This window comes from Hetaerina americana, unplaced genomic scaffold, assembly GCF_022747635.1.
Source record: "Hetaerina americana unplaced genomic scaffold, ioHetAmer1.1.p SCAF_39, whole genome shotgun sequence".
Taxonomy (NCBI): Eukaryota; Metazoa; Arthropoda; class Insecta; order Odonata; family Calopterygidae; genus Hetaerina; species Hetaerina americana.
This window is the reverse complement of record NW_027286974.1, coordinates 765,143-787,398: the sequence shown is the minus strand read 5'-3', so window position 1 is coordinate 787,398 and position 22,256 is coordinate 765,143. Positions and strand designations below refer to the sequence as shown.

General features: G+C 36.5%; 2 protein-coding genes across 2 annotated transcripts; both read right to left on the bottom strand.

The window, feature by feature from the left end:
* Positions 1-7,557: 7,557 nt before the first annotated feature.
* On the bottom strand, positions 7,558-8,232 carry LOC139691736 (zinc finger protein 431-like). Its single transcript, XM_071589588.1, has one exon. It carries the CDS (start codon positions 8,230-8,232, stop codon positions 7,582-7,584), a length of 651 nt encoding a protein of 216 aa, XP_071445689.1. The 3' UTR covers positions 7,558-7,581.
* A 1,167-nt stretch (positions 8,233-9,399) lies between these two features.
* Positions 9,400-15,525, bottom strand: LOC139691744 (uncharacterized). The gene is made up of 4 exons (XM_071589599.1): positions 15,383-15,525; positions 13,779-13,892; positions 12,899-13,012; positions 9,400-9,568 (listed from the first exon to the last, which is right to left on the bottom strand). Exons 1-4 carry the CDS (start codon positions 15,470-15,472, stop codon positions 9,431-9,433), a joined length of 456 nt encoding a protein of 151 aa, XP_071445700.1. The 5' UTR covers positions 15,473-15,525; the 3' UTR covers positions 9,400-9,430.
* Positions 15,526-22,256: the final 6,731 nt, after the last annotated feature.

Here is a 22,256-nt window from a genome sequence, read left to right as displayed (position 1 = left end):
CCCAGGTCACATTCTGTGACCATTCTTTAATTAAGCTCATAATAGATACAAGATATCATGACACATAAATATAACACATGTTCCCCTAGTCAGGGATGAAATTACAGCATGATCATCAGGATAAATTATTACATTCGTATCGGGGTCTGCAATGCTGAATGCATGATGGGTCTCCATTTAGGCCACCAAAGCCTCCATAATTGGTCTCTAATGCTCTATGGCCCATATTTCAGTAGTTGAAAGCATCGGGATCACCCAAGCTACCTGGAATAGGGTGTTGTAACTGAACACATCTAAAATGTACTTATCATTGGAATACACTCTTGGTCCCTGCCATTTATTGTCATCCCATAGGCACTCCAGCCACGTGATGTTGCAACTTGCCGTGTCCTGGACTATGAATAGGTGGAGTTTCAAAATGTAGGTTATCCAGGCAATATATGCTGCTGCCTTGGGTATATCCTTTTGTTGAATTCTCTGGACCACATCAATCATGTATCTGATCTGCTTTAATGTGTACTTTGTCAAGCTGAGCTACATTAAAGCGGTGTCTACATGTATCCCCAGATATTTTATTCTCACTGATGGAATTAACAAGCTCTTTTCAAGATTGACCATTAATCCTAGCTCTACTTGTATGAACTGGACTATTTGTTGCACCAACGTTGTTTGGTCTGTATTCAACAGGATTAGCCAATTGTCCAGATATGCTTTCAGGACTACCTGGAATTTCTTGCACAGTTCACTACTAACTGCCTGCACCCACTCTTGCATAAGGCTGGGTACCAATTGAAGATCCATTGGGAGTCTTGTCTAAATTCCTTCTGGTCCTGGTACATTGGCATCCCAACTGATGGTCTGCCTGAAGGATGCGCATCTATATTGGTATCTGCCTGAGGTAGGGAGTACTTTTTCCTTCTTATTCTTGCTTTCCTGGTAACAGTGGCTGCTCCCTTGGCTCCCGTTCCTTGTCTGGCTCCGAGTTATAATTCTGGCCTTTGTTATTGTCATGCGTTTCATGCGTAGCAAGTTGCGGTGGCAATTGCTACACACTTGTCTCTTTGTATGGGTCCATATCAAGTCCACTATTTCCCAATGTGTTTGACATACTTGTCACTATTTCCTGTTTATCACTTTCACTTACCATTGATTCTCCTGAAGATGAGAAGTCTGTCTCCCACTACTTGGTGTCTGGAGTCTCTGGAACCTCTGAGGAACTCAACAAGGACCCCAGGTTCATTAGCCATCTTGTTAAGATGGCTTGGCACCACAGGGAGTGATGGCTTGGGCACAGGCATTTGCTCAGTTGTCAAACCTGGCAGTGAGGGAACACGGTGTTTCAGCACCGTCTTTTGCCCCAAAAGAGCTGCCTGGGTTACTGAGTATAGGCATTCTTGGCTCCTGCTTTTCTGCTAGGCTGTCCTGATGGCTGATATCATTGATGTTGTGATGCTTGTTCTATAATGGTGGGCTGCAGCTGGATAGTATTTGAGGGCAGCCGCAGCAGGGCATTTCCCAATGGTTCTTGAAATCACCTGGCTGTTTCCCAGCCATGTGCCTGGACGATAGCATGTACCCAGATTCTTTTGTATACTACATGTTTTACCAGGTCCAGGAATACCATTCAATCGGCCAAAGTGGCTACCGTTACATCAAACTTGTGGAGGTCATGCCAGGTCAGCTTAGATGAATTCCTGCCATCCTTAACTTGATGGCACAAGGTGAGGACCTCATCATTGTCCTCTAGTAGGGTGGTCCATGTGGCCAGGCATGCAGAGCGTAGTGTCACAAACATCCTCTCCAGTGCAATAATTGGTGCTGGTGATAGCAGTATTATCAGTCTTTCTGACTTACCGGGCTGGATTTGCAATTGCCTAGTGGTCCTCATCTCTTCAGATAAGGCCTGAAATTGTGTCTGCAGGGCTGGAGCCCATGCGGTAGATCCTGCTGCCCCACGCTCAGCATTGGTAACATTCCTTGGGTCAGGAGATGGGCAAGACATGCTTGGCTGTGAATGGGATGTATGCCCAACTTCTGGATGTTTTGCTTGTCGCCAGATATGTCTCAGACTGAAGACCAGTGGGGTCAATTGATTTGACATGTGCGCGATGGGGTACCCATCACTAACAATGAAGAGATCTGTAGGCACTCTGTCTCTCTGAACCTTTTTGACCAACTCAGGCCTTGTCTCACCTATATATCCACTGGCTCCCAAATCTGAGGCTAATCAGATTCAGTAGCCTCTATCATAAACCTTGAGCATTAGGGAGCAGGAGCCACCCACATGGGCTCTAGCCCTGCAGACACAATTTCAGGCCTTATCAGGGAATTATCAGGATATGGATGCCAGTTCCTTTCTCTGTTCCAGTTATGGTTTCCCTGGAAGACCTGGTGACCAAAAATGACTTCAGCTTTAGTGGAGCTGTAGGTGCCGTGAATGCCTTGCCTGGCATTGAAACCCAGGACTCTCCATTCAGCAGTCCAATGCTTTACCCACTGGACTACAGCAACCCACTTATATACATACATATATATATGTTTATATTTATGTGTATTTTCATATATATACATCTATATACATACTTATATAATTATCTTTGGAACACAATGCTCCATGACCATGCATAAATGTATAAAAATATGGATCAAGATATTACAAGATAAAAGAAAGGATATTTACGTGTGTAATTTTGATGGTAGCCATCAGAAAGTAGTCATTGGGGGATAATGAAGACAGCTTTGGTAGGGGAATTGTGAGTGGAGAAGATCTGTGTGTCCAATAGGAAATTGACAAAGTGGTCAGAGGGGATTTCTAAGTGGTGACTGAAATTTGACATGATTCAATCCTGGAGGTTTAAATGACTGGAGCACCCAGATATGTGCCATCTTATGCGTGTAAGTTTATGCATGTTATTATGTGCTTTCAGCCACATAGAGGTATGTTTTCGGTAGTTTTGTTGTGCATATATATGTATATAATCTCATCTGTTACTATATTTTTGATACTAATTTTTGTAAATTTTAGTATTTCCCATCTACCCTAAAATTTTTAATCATTTTATTCTAAAGACAATGTTGTTATCTCTTTGATAGTTAAGAGATTTGAGAGAAAATGCTGATTATATTGCCTTGGGAAAACATTGCCTTATATTACAGCTATATTGTAACCATGAAATTTCTGAAATAAACTGTAGTCCATACTTTAATGCCTGGTTATGTGTAAATATTATAATAAGTAATACAATTCAAAAAATATCAGGATATAAAATTCCACCAGCCATTTTTGAAGAGGGCAATTTTGCACAGAACTTTTCAATTGCTATTTATTCAATTTAAAATTCTATGTAGACTTTTTTTTATGGATCCTCTTTTACACTTACCTCATTTAATCAAGGCTTTACTGTTAATGAGAATAAGTACCCTAAGTACATGCCTGGCTGGTATTACAGCTCTCTGAAACAATTGCTTGCCGAAACAAACTTAAGTCCATATTTTAATGACTGTTGACATAACATAAAAGTAATACAACTCAAGTCAAATGAGTATATAAAATCAGAATTGCCATTTTATGAGGGAGAAATTTTGCACAAAACTCTTCAATTCCTATTTATATAACATCAAAGTTGTATGCATACTCTCTATTGGGTTCCTAAATCCCGGTTGCCATGTTTGATCAAGACCTCTTTCTTAATAAGCATTATAATGGTAATTGGAGACCCCTATCATATAAATTTTATCAGTCGTATTGTTTTCAAAAGAAATTTTATTTAAAGCTGATTTCAACTGTCAACTCGAATCGATGTCATTAATCTATGAAGATAGCAATGCATCTTGAATGAGATGGTCCTCAAGTATATAATTTGAACATTCTAAAAATATTTATGATAGATTTCCAGTACCCATTATTCCTATAAAGATTTATTGTATATAAGTTTGCCAAATTTAAAACTATTTATTGGGTCACATTTTTAAGAGCTTTTCTGCTCATCACTTGTCTCTAGGAAGCTAATTAAATCTGTTGAAATGTATGTGTAATTAGATATAAAAAGGGTAGGCTGATAACTAATGCAAATATATCATTGTGGAACAGAGGGAATAAACTTCAGAAACAGTCCTGGTGACATACCTCCTCATCTCTCATTTGTAGGTTTGAGGTGATTTCATTTGTTCAGTATATTTTAAGAAATGCAAATATTTGGACCTGTATTAGTGCTTTAGCAATAGAAGTTAAACAGGGTTCTGCTATGGAATTTAAGTGATGCATATAATTTCTTAATTAGGTATGAGCTGTTACTTCACTGAGGTTGTAGGAATATGGCTGCTTTAATGAGGAAAAACCTCATTAAGATAAAGAAACTTCTAACAGTATGAAATGGAATGATACAAGTGGGTAAGGTAAATGCACTGTGCCAGGCCCATAGTTCATATTCCTAAATGAGAAAAATTTAGGATTTCTGTCTGGATATGTCCTCAGACCAGTTTCAACTTAATCTTTAAAAGTAGTTTGCTTAGACCTATAGTTGCAGTACATTGCTTATATGTTTCCTGTTGAAATAAATAAACTAAAATTTCTTGCAGCCCTAGAATTCCTCAATATGGATTCATTTTTCACTGAGGAAATTTATCCAAAGTTAACTAAATGTACAAGGACTCTACTCCTTCAATATAAACCATTTTAAAGTAGGAAGCAGAACTAAAATATGATCTTATATCCCTTGGAAATGATCCACCTGAAGGATGGCTATAAGGCGAAGCAACACATTGAATGGCCATGAGTATATTAAAAGAAAAGTTGCAAAAAAATTCTGCAAGGAATTAGGGATGAGAAATCTCTGGGCAAGGTGAGTACGGCATTTGCCGAAAGCCATATACAAGAAAATGTTCAAACATATTTAGCAGAATGCTTCAATCAATTCAAGAGAAAACTGACCCATTTTTCCCTATGAATTATCACAATATATGAGAAATGGCTAGCAACATTACAAACAAGAAACAAAACATCCATCAAAGCATTGGATGAAAGCCAGAGTTTTAGTGCCAAAGATACCCAAGTAGAAAAATCAGGTTTGGCAAAGCGCCTTTATATGCAAACCCATCTGGAACCCAAAATTCTGAATGTCTAGATAAGTGAACCTTCTAGGTAGTCCCCCCTATTTCCCCTTCCTCCATCAAGAGATGGTACTCATGACAGAAATACTACAATGTCACTTTATCCTGAAGGCAACTTCCACAGAAGGTAACAGTGTTCCAATGCCTATTTTGGTGCAGAACCATATCCTTTAGTCCTAACATCCCAACCCACTTTCTTTATGATGAAGTCAGTTATACAATCCCCAGAGTTGCACAGAAAACTGGGGAATGCAATTGCAGTGTTTGATTCTTGACATACAATAGAACTTACATAGCATTAATACACCTTAATTTCTTCCCAACTAAATGCTGTGTGACTAAAGATGGATATCAGTTAAGTGCAAAACATTTTTGTTGCAAAATTTCAACTGATTCAAGAGGAAGCAAATCTATTTTGTGCTACAATTTAATGCCATTAATGAGGTATTGGTCCAGGACAACATGCATCAAAACAGCAGATAAAGCAGGTTTTGGAAGCCTGTGGTTTAGCAGTAAAGAAACCAAAGTCAAATGCTTCTAGTTTGGCAAAGGGAATTCATATCAAAACCCAGTTATTCAAACCCTTATTATGAATAATTTCTATAATATTGTCGTGTCCCCTCGAGGACAGCGCGACAAGGGACGTCTCAGAAAAGGATCTTGACTAACGCTGAGGAATTTCCGGACGACGAAGGTGGTCCAATTGGCGAGTTGGTACGGTGAAATAAAAGAGACGGGGTCTTTCGCTAGGAGTTTGTATTTAAACAAGACTGACTCCGGCGCGAGTATCTCGTCCTGCGGCGAACCCCGGGTCAATCGGCGAGTCTCCGCTCCCACGGCTCTCGGCTCCCCCTCCCGACACGTACACAGCCCCTCGACGAAAGACATGGAACGAAGGCTCCGCGGGGTTTTTATTTGATTGCGGCATCCGGTCGCGCCCCGGATTCAGCATTTTACTGCGCTTTATTCCCATATTCAGTCATATTCGCATGCTTGCCCCCTCCTCCCTCGAGGGCGACGCAAGCATATGAGTGACAGGTAAGCATTGGAAAAATTCCAATATGCGAATTGCGCAGCACACGAATAGACCTCCTCGCGAAAGAGGAATGAGCCACGTCGGGGAATTTAACCCGGGACATAACAATATTCTCCATGGAACACTTTTCTCCATTAAGCAAAAGAAGTTTCAGGAGAAATATGAGGTAATCTAGCTCAAAATGTCTGGATAGGTGAAATTTTTTCATACACCTCCCCAGCTCTTCAATAAATACAGGGTGTTCCGGACTGAAATACATCAACTTCTCATTACTCTGAATGAAGCTTCAGCAGAATGTAACTGGGTTTTAATCACTATTTTTGTGCATAACCAGGTACTCCTAACTCTTAAAATCCTAAAGATGACATCTGCAATGCAATCCCCAAGATCATCCACCAAGAACCAGGGAACCTTCACAGCAATCCAGTATTAACATAGTGGCATCTATGTAAATATACCTTTACTTCTTCCTAACCAAATGCTGTGTGATATAGACAGATGCCTTGTTTCATCTTACTTTCATAGGCATTATGGAATAATTCATTCTCCACCAATAAACATTCGTCAACAAACCATGCCCAACTTTGCATATTTTTTCTTCAGCAACAGTCTTAACATTTAACCCCTGTCCATCTTAGACTTTCCACACTTACTCTAAAGAGAGAACATATACACTCCAATGTCCTGTGAACAATACAATTTCTTTTTTCTCTTGCACAAGCAACTTTGCATTATCTTTATCTCATCATTTTATTCCTCAAGGAAAGTAAAAGCAGGTATATTTCCAGGCAAAAAGGCATGAGGCAAGTGTTTTGCCTTGTATAAACTGAACTTAGTAGATAGTAGAGAAATGAACTTATTAATAACAATCCTAGCATGATGGATGGACAAAAGCCTTAAAATTGATTTAACGTTAAGAAGATCCAAAAATTGAAAAAATGATAGGTGTTTGAGTTAATGATGAATTAGAAGATTAACATGTAAAAAATTATGAAATTTTTATTCTTACAGGTTGAAAATATTTCTGTTTAGATTAATGCTATCATGGTGTACATAATCATGCAGAGATTTTCAGCTTTATCAATTATTTTTTATTTAAAAAATTATATAAAACAGGACAATGTCACTGTTAAAGAGTTTATGTTTTACAATTGGTTTCTTCAGATTGGAAGGGAATATTTGGGAAGAGTTAAGGAATAACAAATAATCCTCAGCAGTCTAATGCACTTCAATTTTATGTAGCCTAAGCACTCTTCTGTTCACAATGCTCTAGATAATGAATGATTATTGAAATATCTTACATTTTTATGATCATTTTGTAGAGTGTGTCATCATGTGCGATATTAGATGACTATGCTGAACGAATGCCTTTGAACACATGTTGCACCTTTGTCTTTTCCCCAGTGTGTGTCAACACGTGCCTCTTTAGATGACTACTAAGAATGAAGGCTTTTAAACATATCTGCACTTGTGAGGCTTTCACCAGTGTGCGTCATCATGTGTGCCTTTAGTTCGCCACTCCGGGTGAATGCTTTCGGACAGATGTCACACTTGTGTGGCTTTTCACCAGCATGTGTCTTCATGTGCCTTTTTAGGTGATTACTCTGAATGAATGCTTTTGAACACAGGTTGCACGTGTGTGGCTTTTCACCAGTGTGTGTCAGTGTGTGCTTAATTCGGTTACTTCTAGAAGCAAAGGCTTTAGAACAAATACGACACTTGTATGGTTTTTCACCAGTGTGTGTAATCATGTGTAACTTTAGATTACCTCTGGAAGTGAATGCTTTTGAACAGACTTTGCACTTGTGTGCCTTTTCACCAGTGTGTATCATCATGTGGGAAATTAGATAACTATGCCTTTTGAATGATTTTGAACATACCCGGCACTTGTGTGGCTTTTCGCCAGTGTGTGTCATCATGTGTGACTTTAGAGAACTTCTTGCTGCAAATGCTGTAGAACAAATATGACACTGGTGTGGTTTTTCAGCAGTGTGTGTCATCATGTGTGTCTTTAGATTACTTCTCAGAGTGAATGGTTTTAGACAGATGGTGCATTTGTGTGGCTTTTCACCAGTATGCGTCAACATATGATGCTTTAGACAACTATTCCTCGCAAATGGTTTGGAACAGATATTACACTTGTGGTGTTTTTCACCAGTGTGTGTTAGCATGTGCCTTTTTAAGTGACTCTTGGTAATAAATGTTTTGGAACAGATCTCACATCTGTGTGGCCTTTCTACAGTATGTGTCAGCATGTGCCTCTGTAAAAGTATCTTTCCAGCTAATACTTTTAAACACAATGAACATTGGAATGGCCTTTCCTCAGTGTGCGTTGACATGTGAATTTTGAGTTTACTGAAATTTAGAAAGTTTTTGGAGCAGAATTCACATTGGTGCGTCTTCTTAAGAGCATGCACTAATTTGATATGACTTGCAAGGTCATCTTTTCTCTTAAATACTTCCACACAAACATCACATCTGAATAGCATCACCTTGCTAAGGTGCACATACATTACATGATCTTTGAGAAGGTCCCTTTGTTCAAATACCTTGGAGCAAATTTCACACACATGCAGTTGAGTGGATGAAGCATCTTCTCCGGCATCATCCTGTTTTTGGTGTTTATCTGAAAGATTTGAAGTATAAGTAGATATTCATTAAAAAGGTGCATACGTTTATACAATCATACATCTTCTCTTGCCTGTACATACTCATCAGTCTAAATATGTATGTTAGCAATGTCAGTTGCAATAAAATCCCAGGAAAAAAGCATGTCATCACCTACTGCTGACCTGAATTAGACCTTTTAGCACTTTTTCTTTTACCTTCATCAGTGTCCAAGTTGCTATTGTTTCAAACAAAAGCAACAAATATGTAACTAAGAAATAATAGACATGGAAAATCAAAGAAAACAGTTTAACTGTAAACAATGGACATGTAAACACAACAAATGAATGGCATTGACAAATTTCACATGATATTTATATCTTACTTAGGATAAAACATAAGATATTGAAAGGTAATATGGTTGTTTTTGGTTATATTATTTAAAATTCTAAACAGATAATATCTAAAATCAGAATAATCAAGCAAAATTAAAAAATGGCTTGAAAACATAGCAAGATTAATTAAAGATCTAGTCTGCTTAGCTATATAAATAATACTAAATATATTAATAAATAATTGCAAAAATGATGATTAGATTATCATCTTTTGTGCAATTTATTATAATATTTTAAGTGGCCTTTCAGTTATTTTTAAAACATTTTGCTGATAACACAGTCCTTAGCTTTCCTTACCTTGTTCCTGCAACACCTCCCCTCCCAGTCTTACTTTCATCTGAGGTATATCAGAATCAAAATCATCCTTAATCTCCACTTCCTCCTCAGAGGGCATATTTACTTCTGCATCTGCCAAATGATCCTGCAAGATCAAGGAAAAAATATTACAGATTTTCAGGATATGCATGAACAATGTTTTAAAAACATGTTATTTTAAAAATTAAGATTAAAAAATTGTTAACTTGTATACATTAAATTAATATAATAAAATAGTATTTTAGCTGATACCTCTTCAAAAAAGTTTTTTTCGTCAAACCATTGCCTTGCATTGATTAGGAAGATATGATTGATATACTACCTTGATCAAAAATTTCCCGGAATTTATTCAGAAAATTAAAAATACAAGTTTATTCATCTAAATCTATATTGCCCCCTTCAATGTAATCCCCATCGACTGCAACACACTTATGCCAGTGCTTGATCCAATCCTCGAAACATTTTTTATATTCGGTTTTCAGTATGTCCATCAGTGCTTCCTGCGATTTTTCCATTACTTCCTCTCGGCTGCTAAAACGCGTTCCCCGTAATGGTTTTTTAACTCGATTGAACAGAAAGACTTCTCTATGCTTAAGCTTGGTGACCTTAGTTCTTAACCATTCAGGTCTTTGTATATTCTTTCCAAGTTTCTTGGATATTTTCTTTGTCTTAGCTTTTTTTATCTGAGTCAAGTTCTAACACTGTGTTACCATGCTGGCCTAAGTTCTTTAACAGACAGTTTTTCACATTATTCCTTTCAATTCTCTTGGATCTTTTCTATGTCGGCTATAATCTCACTCAACTTATCTTTAACTCCTAGAATAGATCTTTCCTTCTTACTTTCTGATAATGATTTAACCTTCTTAAACAGTACTTTAATTTATTCTTCCTTCTACGGACTTATCATATTCTTGTATAATCCTGAGAACCCTCATTTCATATGCTACCAATAATTCAGAGCACCAATTACCTCCAAATATAATGAGTAGAGTCAACCCCAGCCGTACTCTTATGAATGGGCAAAGGATAGGTGAGGGAAATTAGAAGTAGTAGTAAAGTAATAAATATTATAAAAATAAATAACAGAATATAAACCAATAAGAAATACAATAAAAAACTAAAAATAATTGAAATTATTGGAAACAGTAAACAGTTAAAACGATGAAATGGAAGACTGTAAATAAATCACGCACTATCTATCTTGGACTATATAGCATTGATACTTGCTGGTCACATGCACTCACGCTTTATAAGGTGTTATGAGACTTTTCTCTCTGCATCAGGGGCTCACTAATCACACGTAGTGGAATAAAATCAAAAATTATAACAAATAAAATATAATCACCTACCCTCTAGCTTTGATGTAATATATAGCATTCAATCAGGGCTTATAAGAGGTTCCCTCTGCACCACTGGCCTATCAGTCACACATAGTATTACAATAATAAAAGCAAAATAATCACACACTCTCTAGCTTGGATATACTAAGCAGCATTGATCCCTGCTTATCACATGCACTCCCACTATCAGGGCTTACGAGAGGTTTCTCTCTGCACTAGAGGCCTGCCAATCATTCACTTGCTTGGTTATGCGAAGATGCCTTAATCCTTCCAAAACTCACTCACAGGTCGACCGTGGAATCTCTTGTGACATTTATACTGTGACTGGTACTTAGTGAAAAGGTAAGGGGAGTGCCCAGAGGCTCTTGCATAATAACACCTTGGAGGACATATTCAAGTCAGACAAGGAAGTGCAAAAAGCAGGAGTTAGTTGGCTTTATGATGTGGCATGAGAAAGGTATGACTCAAGTATTATAAAGCTGTTTACAAGGATATAAAACATGATTGATTGATTGTCAAGGCAACTTTAAATCTTCAGGTTTTCTTAAGGTTTATACAAAGGTGAGAATAAATTTGTTTTTCCATTAAAAATAATGCAAGACCTTACTTTTTGAAGGGTCTTTGAAAAATGCAGTGAATGTGAATGACTATAGCTCATGCATATGACAATCTAATAATGGATAAACTTGAACATAATTTCTCTCATCAAAGTAATACTCAAACCATACTGTCATGTCTTTTTCTTCTTCTTTTTCACAGTATCTTTCAATTAATCTACATCTGACTCGAATATAAATTTCCTAGCTATCAACATTCACACCTAGAAAAATAATTTTAACAGTTTGAACGAAACTTACCAAATATCAACAATAAATTTATTTCAACTGTGGCCAACCATGACATACAAAATCCTTCATCCCCTTCTCACTTTGTCAGTGGCTTTTGTTTCTACAAGAACACTCCTCCCCAATAAAAATACATCGACCAGCTACTTCATTGTCTCAGAAAAAGTGGGAAACCTGAAAAACTGCTGAAGAGTAACATTCTCAAACCTTCATCCAAATAAACTCCTCTTTTTGAACCAAACTGCCTGAAAAGCCGTTACCTTATCATCACTTCTTTATCCAAATACCATAAAATTAAACAATCTGTGAACTTAGCCTTTACTGTAACTTCTGCCCTGCCTAGTACATCAGTCAATGAAACACCACCATTTCCCTCTTCATCTTAACCAATACTATTCTACCAAAACCATCATGATCTTTAACTATCCCATCCTTAATCACCCTGCCTCCCAATACCAATCTTTGATGACCACTTCTCTGTTTAGGTGATTGAAAACCTTTCAAAACCTGCAAGTAGCAGATAGTTAAGAAATGAGAGATGGTGCATATCTGAGTGCTCCTGTCATTAAAGGCATTCCAGCCTAACCAAGCCCACTGAATGCATCAAATACCTGGCTACGAATAATAAATTCATGTGTCAGGGAAATAACAAATAATATGATTTGTACGTAGACGTATTAAAAAGAATAAATAAAGGATAAACTAAGTTATCCCAGTAAAAAACAGGAATTTGAAGTTGTATCAGAACATTTTATCCAGCCCTATCAGCTGAATAGTAACAGAACACCTTATTAAAAACAGCATCTTTACAATTCTGACATATCTCCTTACTTGGCACAAGCTGTCTATTTCCTGTTCTTAAAATTAAATCCTGCCACAATTTTCACACAAATCTAATACATGTCATGCCACATAATAGCCATTATCTATCTTAACACTTCAATTTGCTATGGAATCCTGGGCATACCTTATCTCCTCTTAAAACACTGACAAATCACTATATTCACCTATTTGAATACACCACCAATATCATGAGCAGTAATTCAATGCTTTTGCCTTTTTCATTGGAGAGGAACTACGATAAAACTATGTGGCCAAAAACATAAGTCAGAAAGACTAATATAGTATAATTAAATAAATAGCATAACATTTGCAGCATAAAAAGTAAACATCTGTTCCTCTCATGGTTATCATGACTTGAAAAATTAAGCATTTGTGATTATGACACAAACGCTCTTATTTTTCCCTTACCTCAAGAGAAGTCCTTTCCTGAATTTGAATATTGTAGTCCACTTCCTCCTTGCTAGCTGGAATTTCAATAACCTCCGACTCTTCAATATCCACCTTCTCCCTTTTCACAGTGATCTGCATATATTTGTTAAAAATGATGAACAATAATAAAAAAATATGACTAGCTTTGCCAGTTTCACCATTTAGGTACGAGAATTTTGGAAAGGTATTGTGTAACAAAAATGATTTATGTTAGGTTATCATTGGTCATATATGAAGTGAAATGTAAATATCAGACATTACACAATGACAAATTGAGAATTCTTCTTTTATCAGGAATCATTCAAAATTGTATGTTTTGAACATATGACCCTATAACTTTAACTATATAAGGATTAGATGCTAGTCATTTTCTTGGCAATTTGTATGTTTCCCCAAGATTAAATGAAAAACTACCATTGGTCCAATGTTTATATGAACGAAATATTTCCACATAAAAGTACATCTAATAAAAATGAATACATTAATTAATCTAACAGAGTAGTAAACATACCAAAATACAGAGGAATTACTCTGGTAATGCTATGGAAATAATTGTTTCCATAACTATTTATGTATACAAAGCATAAAAAATGAATGCTAAGATATAATGATGAAAAACACCATAATAAGTACACCTTGTAATCAGAATAAAACACGTCAAAGAAAGCCAGGCTAAGTACTCTTACGCATGCTCTTTAATAAACAAATCATTATTCAATTTCTTCCTATGTACACATCTTATGTATAAAATATTCACAATTTTTAAGTCATTTCCCGTATTTGCCATTTGGTCCTTAGACCTTTAGGCATTTCTACATTAGGGATGAAACACTCTTAATTATTCTTAATTTTCCCTTACCTCAACAGAAGTCTCTTCCTGAATTTGAATATAATGGTTCACTTCATCCTGGCTTGCTGGAATTTCAATATCCTCCGACTTTCCAACATCCATCATCTCTCTTTTCATTGTGATCTGTACATAATTGTTAAAAATGTTGAAAATAATAAAAAAATATGACTAGCAACCTATAAATTAAAGTAGAGTGCAAAATCAACAATTTTTATTGAATGAAATTGATTGTGATAATTGCAATTTGAAATTAAACAGCAGGGCTTTTGTCCTAATATCTTATGCTTATGGCATAACATATTTTCATTTTAATCCGAGAGAAGATTATTTGTATTTACGAATAGTGGGGCTAGGTATCATAGCAAAACCAATTTATAATCTAAAAAATTCTAAAATACAGAAAGACATTACGTTTGCTAATTTCAACATTTAAGGATTAGAAATTTTGAACAGATACTATCTTAAAAAAATGAATTGTATTAGGTTATCATTTGATATATATAAAGTAAAAATAAAAATCTCAGACATTCTCCAATGACTGAATGAGAATTATTCTAAATTGTGGAATCATTCAAAACTATAAGTGTTAAACAATTGAAACCAATAATTTATATAAATAAGAAAATATGCTAGTCATTCTCTAGATAAATTTGTTTCCAAAATGAACTGAAAAACTACAGGATGGAAAATTTAAGGAAAGAATTAAAGAACACCAAATTTGTAAGAAATAAGAGCTTAACATTCCTCTTTGCAAAGAAACTCATCAAAAGTGTCCACTGATATTACTTTGACTTAAATTATTTATTTTGCATATAAATGTCAAAGGCTTGCTGCTTTGAGCAGTTGCAGATTTTGAAATGCATCTGTTGCAAAGATATCTTTGGCAATGAAATTTTGTATCCCTCTCACTCCCCACTCCCAGGCCTACCACTCTTCCAAGTCAACGGTCGACAGAAGTATGTGGAATTGCAAACTCAATTATTTAATTTCATAATAAAACAAGATGGATTGGTAAGATATAAGCTCTCCTTGATGCACCAATGCCACATTTGATGAATAAATTATGAGCATATACCTCATAAATTGCCTGTTTTTTTCTATAAAATGTCCAGCTTATATATTAGCATGGGTGGATAACGTTCTTATCTTTGGAAAATTATTATAAAATGTAATAAGAAGCTTAAATTACGTTGTAACAAAATATTAATAACGTTTAAAAAATTAAAAACAAGTGTTTCCGACTATGCCATTAGTAATCTATCTCGTAATCTTTCCCGCTTTTTTACAATTTATGAAGCGTAATTACCTTTTTTTATGAACTAATTTCTTTAATTTTTTAAAAGAAGGCAGTTTAAGTACTCTCATGCATGCTCTTCTAATAAACATACAAGTATTCAAATTTTTCTCACGAACATCGTTAATGCGAACAATATTCGCAATGTTTAAGTAAATGCCCGTATTTGCCATTTGGTTATTAGCCATTTAGGCATTTGTACACTTGGAATGAAATCTATTTAATATAAACACGTTTATTAAACAATATGACTAAATTCGTAACGGATATTGTTACCACGGACATTATAAAATAAAAACATAACTTGGAGACAACTCACCTGTTCGCGGCAAATATTTCCCTCTTCCTGTTTGTATTCCGTTTGCCTCTCCAACGTAAGATTGTTTTCGTAGCATTGCTGCTTAAACATATAGAAATCGGTCAGTATTTTAAAGCACTGATAGCAAATAAACCACGGGTGGCTTCTATCCTCCACTACCTACGAAAACAAGATTATCATGCTAATAAACCCCACACATCTTCTCTCAAAAGGACTCTTATTATTAACATAGTGATGCAAAGGCTTTTTATTGACCAAAAACAGGGAAATACCGACAAATTTGTGGTAAAATTACCACAAAAGCGTCATGGTGAAAACGTAAACATTCATGGCTAGCTTACTTTCAATTCCAATAACTCTTCTATTGCTTCCCGTACCAACTGCTCAGCATCGTCGTTTTCACTAAAAATATTTGTCAACCGACCACCACGGCCAAGACATAATCTACACTTTAAACTTTCTTGTCGAGACATCTTCGTAGCACTTAAAACGGCAACATTAAAAACTCGTAAGCAATAGATTCCAAGATGGCCGACTACATATCGATGGGTCGTTCGTTCTGAATCGATTACTAAGTGCGAGGTGTAGAGTCGATCTGGTTATATTTTGGCTCCAAGTGATCACCAAATTGAAATAAATTTCCGCATCTTATAATTATTTAATCTCTCACTTAATTGAGTGTAATCATTCTTATCAACAAATAAAACTCTTCAAATAGCAAGAGTTTAAAATAGTATATGGTTACCTAAAAAGGACAATTTAAAAATAATATTACAATTCCGTAGTATTAGAGTTAACCTTATTTATTATTTATACGTTAACCCCCAAGTTTAATCCTTTTAAAGTGATGTTGTGATAAGCTGAGTTTTCGGATAAAACATTTTTCAGAAAGCGTCACTATTCAGAGTGAAAAAATTATTCATGAAATCATTTATGGCATAAGTTACCTTTTTAATGTGTTAATGAACCAAGCACAAATTACTTAATACGTCATTTTTTTGGAGTTAATAAATTTTAACATCGGAAGTTGAAACAAAACCATGGCATGGATTCTTAAACATACAACGACTGTTAGACAAAAGGCAAATGATTTGAAATAATTATAAAAGTAAAGTTTGAATTGCTCTGTTGTTTTTAATTAGACCATATAAATTGATAGTTATTTTCCTAAGTATTTGCTGATATTCTTCTGCTCAGTAATTTTCAAAATAAATGACGTTTGTAATGTGAAATGATTAAATCCGGGTTTTCGTTTATTATAAAGAGGCAAATCCAAAGTCATGTGTTAATTACTACTCATACCTTTTTAGCAAAAGCTACAATATTAATATTTAGATTTTTCTTGACCTGTTTACTCCAGAAAAAACTTGCTGTAAATCAAAGTTTTAATGGCAGTTCTGTGTAAATATTAAAATAAAATTCCGTTTATTTTGAATGAATAGTGAATTAACGATTTCATGCATCATTAAAATTCAATAATGATCCATCCTTTGGATTTCTCCCAAACAATCCCCAAACTCCTCCCTCATTTGCCCATATTTATCCGTTTTCAGTCATGTCTGCTTAACCTCCTACATTTTTCTCCACACACATAATACATAAGGCTCCAATGAACGCCTATTATACATTTAGCAGGACAGGTGACAATAGAAGAGACGGCATGCCATAGTCATACTCCTAAAGCTGCTCATACTAAATCTTCTTTCCCCATGCGCACCTGATAGCAGTTTCAGACATGGACAGTATGTGGAATAGCTTCCTTTCCTATCTGTGATGTATCCCTTAGATACTATTCCCACCCATATTCGTATAATCAAAGCTAGTTGTTCGTTATTATGGTAGTTCAAACGATCAGACTTTTCCATTAGCTCAAGATAGTAATAGTATTTTGGCTCTATGATATAATCCCTAAGATACTCTGCCTCCCAGATTTTCCTAGGCCCATTACTAGTTTTTAACAATTAGAGCAGTTCATCAAATTCTATCGAATAATTATTTTGACGAGTATTCTTAAAGAAGCCTAGTGATAAAATGGTACAGTAGAACTTATAATTTAATTTCATTACTCTAGAATTACGACGGCTGATAGATGCCTTTATTTTTGGTTAATCTTGAATGTTTGCCTCGTAAACAATGGTTATTGTAAACCTTTTGACACGGGTCTTGAAATGAAAGAACGGAACAGCAATGTTTTCATTCATTTATTTATTCGCCAATTCTATGATTTCATTGATACTACAAAAGATCAAAAATATCTTAGGAAAGGCGGATTCCGATTTTACAAGACTCCGCATTGAATGAAATCTGAGTAATCGCGAGAAAGGTTTTCATATGTGTGATCTGGAATAAGATCCTCTCTTTTTACACCAGCCCATTCCTTTTGCATTCAAACAACTTCCTAACAAATGAAGAACGAAATGCAAGTGGCCAGCAGACGAGCTACGTATTTTATATGTTATTGCAATATTTAAAACTTTAAATGCTGCGTGAAGTAATGTGTGAAAAACGGCCGTGTACTTCTATAGTTGGTTTTTAGTTCAATTCTTCTGTAGACTTGAAAACGATTAGAATATCCGCTAAAGCCGTATTTTAACTCTGCAGATGGTTTTAAACAGTCGTGCAGTTTTTATCGATGTTTCGGAGAGAAGACTAATTTACACTTCATGCTGGAAAAGAAAATAGACGATTTAATAGATGTTAAAGTAAGTTCAAAAGAATATTTTGCTAGCTCTTTAAATTATGTGTTTAAGATATTTCCCAGATCTGTCGAAAGAATGAACAGAACATTTACCAAGTAATTAGTTTTTTCGTTTTCCACTTTATATCAAAGAATGCCTATCATACCTCATCGCCTAATAAACATGTATTAAAGGATAGATTTTTTAATTAACCTTATTAGTAGATTACATGGAAATAGCCCCAAATATTAGGATCGGATTAAAATCATTTATTTCCTTTTAAGTCCATAGCATCACAACTCAATTCAGGGTATCAAATGAAAAACGAGATGCAAATGCCCTGCTATAACGTTGTTTACTTAATTCTTTCGGTTGTGTTAATAACTTTTAATACTAGTTCAATACATTTTGACAAATTGCATTATTTCTCTGACGTTAGATTGTCCAGTAAATCATTCGGCGTATCATTGATCAACAGTCGCGGTCTTTTGATCAATGTTTTCGGCTAGAATACTAAATTCCAAATAAATTTGGAAAATACGATAGAGGATTTAACAGATGCCAAAGTAAGTTCAGTTGTCTTGCTAAGTGTTTTAAAAATTTTGTTCGTTAGATATCTTAAATGAATTGGTATTTGGTTTATATATTCCGTACACTGTTGTCTAAATGTATATATAAGTATAGGCGAGAGGAGTTACGTGCATTCTGGTGTTAATACATGTTAATGGCATAGTCTATTAGGTTGTGTCCATATCCTCACAACATATCTCCACAATGATTCCTTTTTTTCTAAAAATGCTTAACCTCTGTTTATTATTTAACCAATTACATAGTCTGCTGTTGTATTTCTTTGGCAAGATTAATAAAATGCATCAGATTTCTATTTTGGTGTCCTTACCAAAACTTACATTTAAATTGTAGTCCACCATGCAGTTATATGTAATCTCTATTATGAATAGTTGATGTCAGCAATTTAATTGCCTTTGGGTAAAATTGTTAGTTTTTTCGTAAATGAGTGAGTCCCACATGATTCTCATTAGAAATATATGAAAGAGATTTGACATAAGGATTAATTGCACTGATAGTGTAATTTTCAAATGTTGACCATAGGATGTTAATGAATTATGGCATTTTAATGCTTTGCAATACATTCCTGTTGAAACCAAGAAAGAGTATTCTGACGACTTGATTGACAGTGATGCTATTGACAAGAGGGCTGTGGCATCCCAGATGACATGATCATTGTCAAAGAGGAGGTTGACATTGCCATTGGATGACCTACTTCTCCAGTAGGGGATATTCATTCATCAATTGTTGCATCAATAGAGGAAGGTAGCAGTCATTGGTCAGACAATGAAGAGGCAGATAATATGGTAACTGATCGTACATATTCCAGCATAAAAAAATGCACACTCTTGTGGAAATAAATTTATTATTAAATGCACTTGCACAAATTGATTCAATTATTCACCCCCTCTCCCTTCCGAGTACTCTCTCCCTGAAATATAATAGGAGCAGCACGCCAATGACATTAGGCAAATGACAATCAGTCTGCATTACTGTACAGTGTACCAATTTCTCACTTACTTTTTAGACTTTTAATAGCCTCTGACAGCCTTTTTGCAATTCTTTTTGCACTATTTTCATTTGTGTTAATTTAATATTTAATGCTTAGCTCTACTTAAATCTCAGTATTAATTATCAAACTAATGCCTATTTGATTCACCTGGTATTTTTCATGCAAACCTATTTCTTTTAGTGTCAAAACATGGAGAAAGTAATGGCTAATCCTCATCTTTAACCTGCAGAACTCAATTCCTTTCTTCATGCAGTGATTCTCCGAACTAATCACCATCTATTCTTTTCCTTACATCTTATTCCAATCTTAAGTCACTATCATATGTTACAGATGCTGCCCTATTTTCCGGCATGAATTCATTATTTATTTTGTCCTGTAAAGGTGGTAAATCATATTAATTACTTTCTGCTTACAGGTATATTAATTGAAATTCCTAAACTAGGAGATACCGTAATAACTCTATACCAGAGTCATCTATTCAATGTAACTTTAAATAATAATGCCTTGCCTAATGACTGGAAAAAGGCAAACATAACAACAATTTTTAAAAAAATCCTGTATGATTGCTTTGTATGTAGAACAGAATGATGACCAAGGGTGTCAATCATATGTGCACTTCTACCAATAATAATTTATCAGTTGATAGGTCTATGATAACTATGCATTTTCATTCACCATTTTAATCATTCTTAAATAATATATCACGAATATCAGGATTTCAGGGCTCATTATTTTGTAATGCCCGGGTCCATCTAAGACATAGCCACACAGGATTTGAAATAAATGATTACAAGTTTGATGACATGTTATTTATATGGAATATTTGTTCACCTTATGCATGTGATTCAAAGGAAGAAAATGTAGCAAATATTGACCTAGAAAATAAGATTAATTACTGGAAAGCCTCGGTTTGAGGAAGGTAGAGGCAGGGGTGTGGGAAGATGCTTGGATTTACTTTAGGGAGGAAAATCACCCCCTCCATCTACTTCCCCCCCCCTTCACCCCCAAACAAAATTTTGAAATACAACTTCTTCGAATGGATCATATTTCATTTGTTCTTTTCTTTGATTTCAACCTTATTGTTTTAAGAATCCACTCCACCTTCAAATGCCAGGGCACACTTCTGCCTGTCTATATCACACCTCTGACTCTAAAGACATGAGTTCATGCTCCTCAGACCAGCTGAGTTCCATTACGGAGGAGTCCGTGTGGACCAAGTGGCTAGAGTCCAGTGTAGAAGAAGACAGGAGCTGCTCCTGACCCAACTTGAGCAAGTTGGTGCCAGGGATCAGTTCTTCCTGGGGTGCCATCTCATTATTCCCATTGCACCTTGGCTCCTCAACATGAATAACCTCCTACCTGACTGCTGCCTCAGCAGATGAAGCTGTTTCACTGCTGGGGATCCTGCCAGCACTACTGGTATGGAGTTGATGAAACCATTCCCATCACCTCCAAACTAGCCTCACTGACCTCTAGCAATTTCCCATTTCCCCTCTTTTCCTCCTCCTCTTCCTCTGACTTGCCCTGTGTGTCATCAGAGATCTCCTCGGAGATCATTGCCTTTTTGGCTGACTCCTTGATGGAGAGGTGCAGGTGGGTATACAGGGAGGAGAGCACATACCTCAGCTTGTAGTGATGCATCTCAGCTGTGCTGGCCATTCCATCCCCTGGCCCACCCTTGGATAAGCCCTGGCTGATTGAGGGCGGTGACCCTGGGGTCTTTTTCAGTACCTCCAGCAAGATCTCCATGCTAGAGCAGTTGAGACTCATGCTGTTCATCTGGAACTTGCCGTAGAAGGCAATTAGTCGGAAAAGTCATCACTTAACTCACAGAAGGGCAAACCGCTCTTGTTCTTCAAGGGCATGGGTGGCTTGGATAGCAGGGCTGGTGGATCTTCCTCAGAGAGGTGAGAGCAGCCTGTGTCCCTATCCTGACCTTCCTCCATCTCTCCCACTTGACCCCTGTCGGCCACCTTCCTTGGCTGGGGCACTCCCTCCTGGGCATGCACCTTGAGGGGAACCAGCACCCTGGTACCCCTCAAGGTCTTTCTTAAGCTTGGCAAGACAGGCACCAGCTGTCTCTTCTGCATCAAGTGACTCAGTCTGTGGACATGGAGCATGTACCTGGCAGAGCAGATGTGTAAGTCAGATGGGCAAGTCATGTACCTCAGCTGGTGCTTATGGAAGTGTAGATGCAACCCCCTTGATGAGGCCACCAGGTGACAGCGTCCGGTGTAGGGGTCAAGGTGTAGACTATCCCATGACCAGCCAGCTTACCCCTCTTGGGTCAAGTCTTCTGGCTGGAGGCCCATCGGGTGGTGGCTTCTTACAGGGATAAAGGCAGGATCCCTTTTGTGGAACATGCTGCTGCTGGGGTTGGAGGATGTGGGCAAGGTAGGAGAGGTAGAGTTGGCTAGGGAAGTCAGCTCTGGGAGGAGATTGAGGGAGGTGGAGTGCGGGAGACGGCAGATGGCCCCAGCCTGCATTTGCGATAAGTGGTGGGGATGACCTCATCCACCTCCACTAGCCATGAAATAGACACATTCTTCTCCACCAGGTTACGGACCTTTGGAGTGATTGGTGTCAGTTTGATGCTCAGTTTGCTGTCATCTTCATC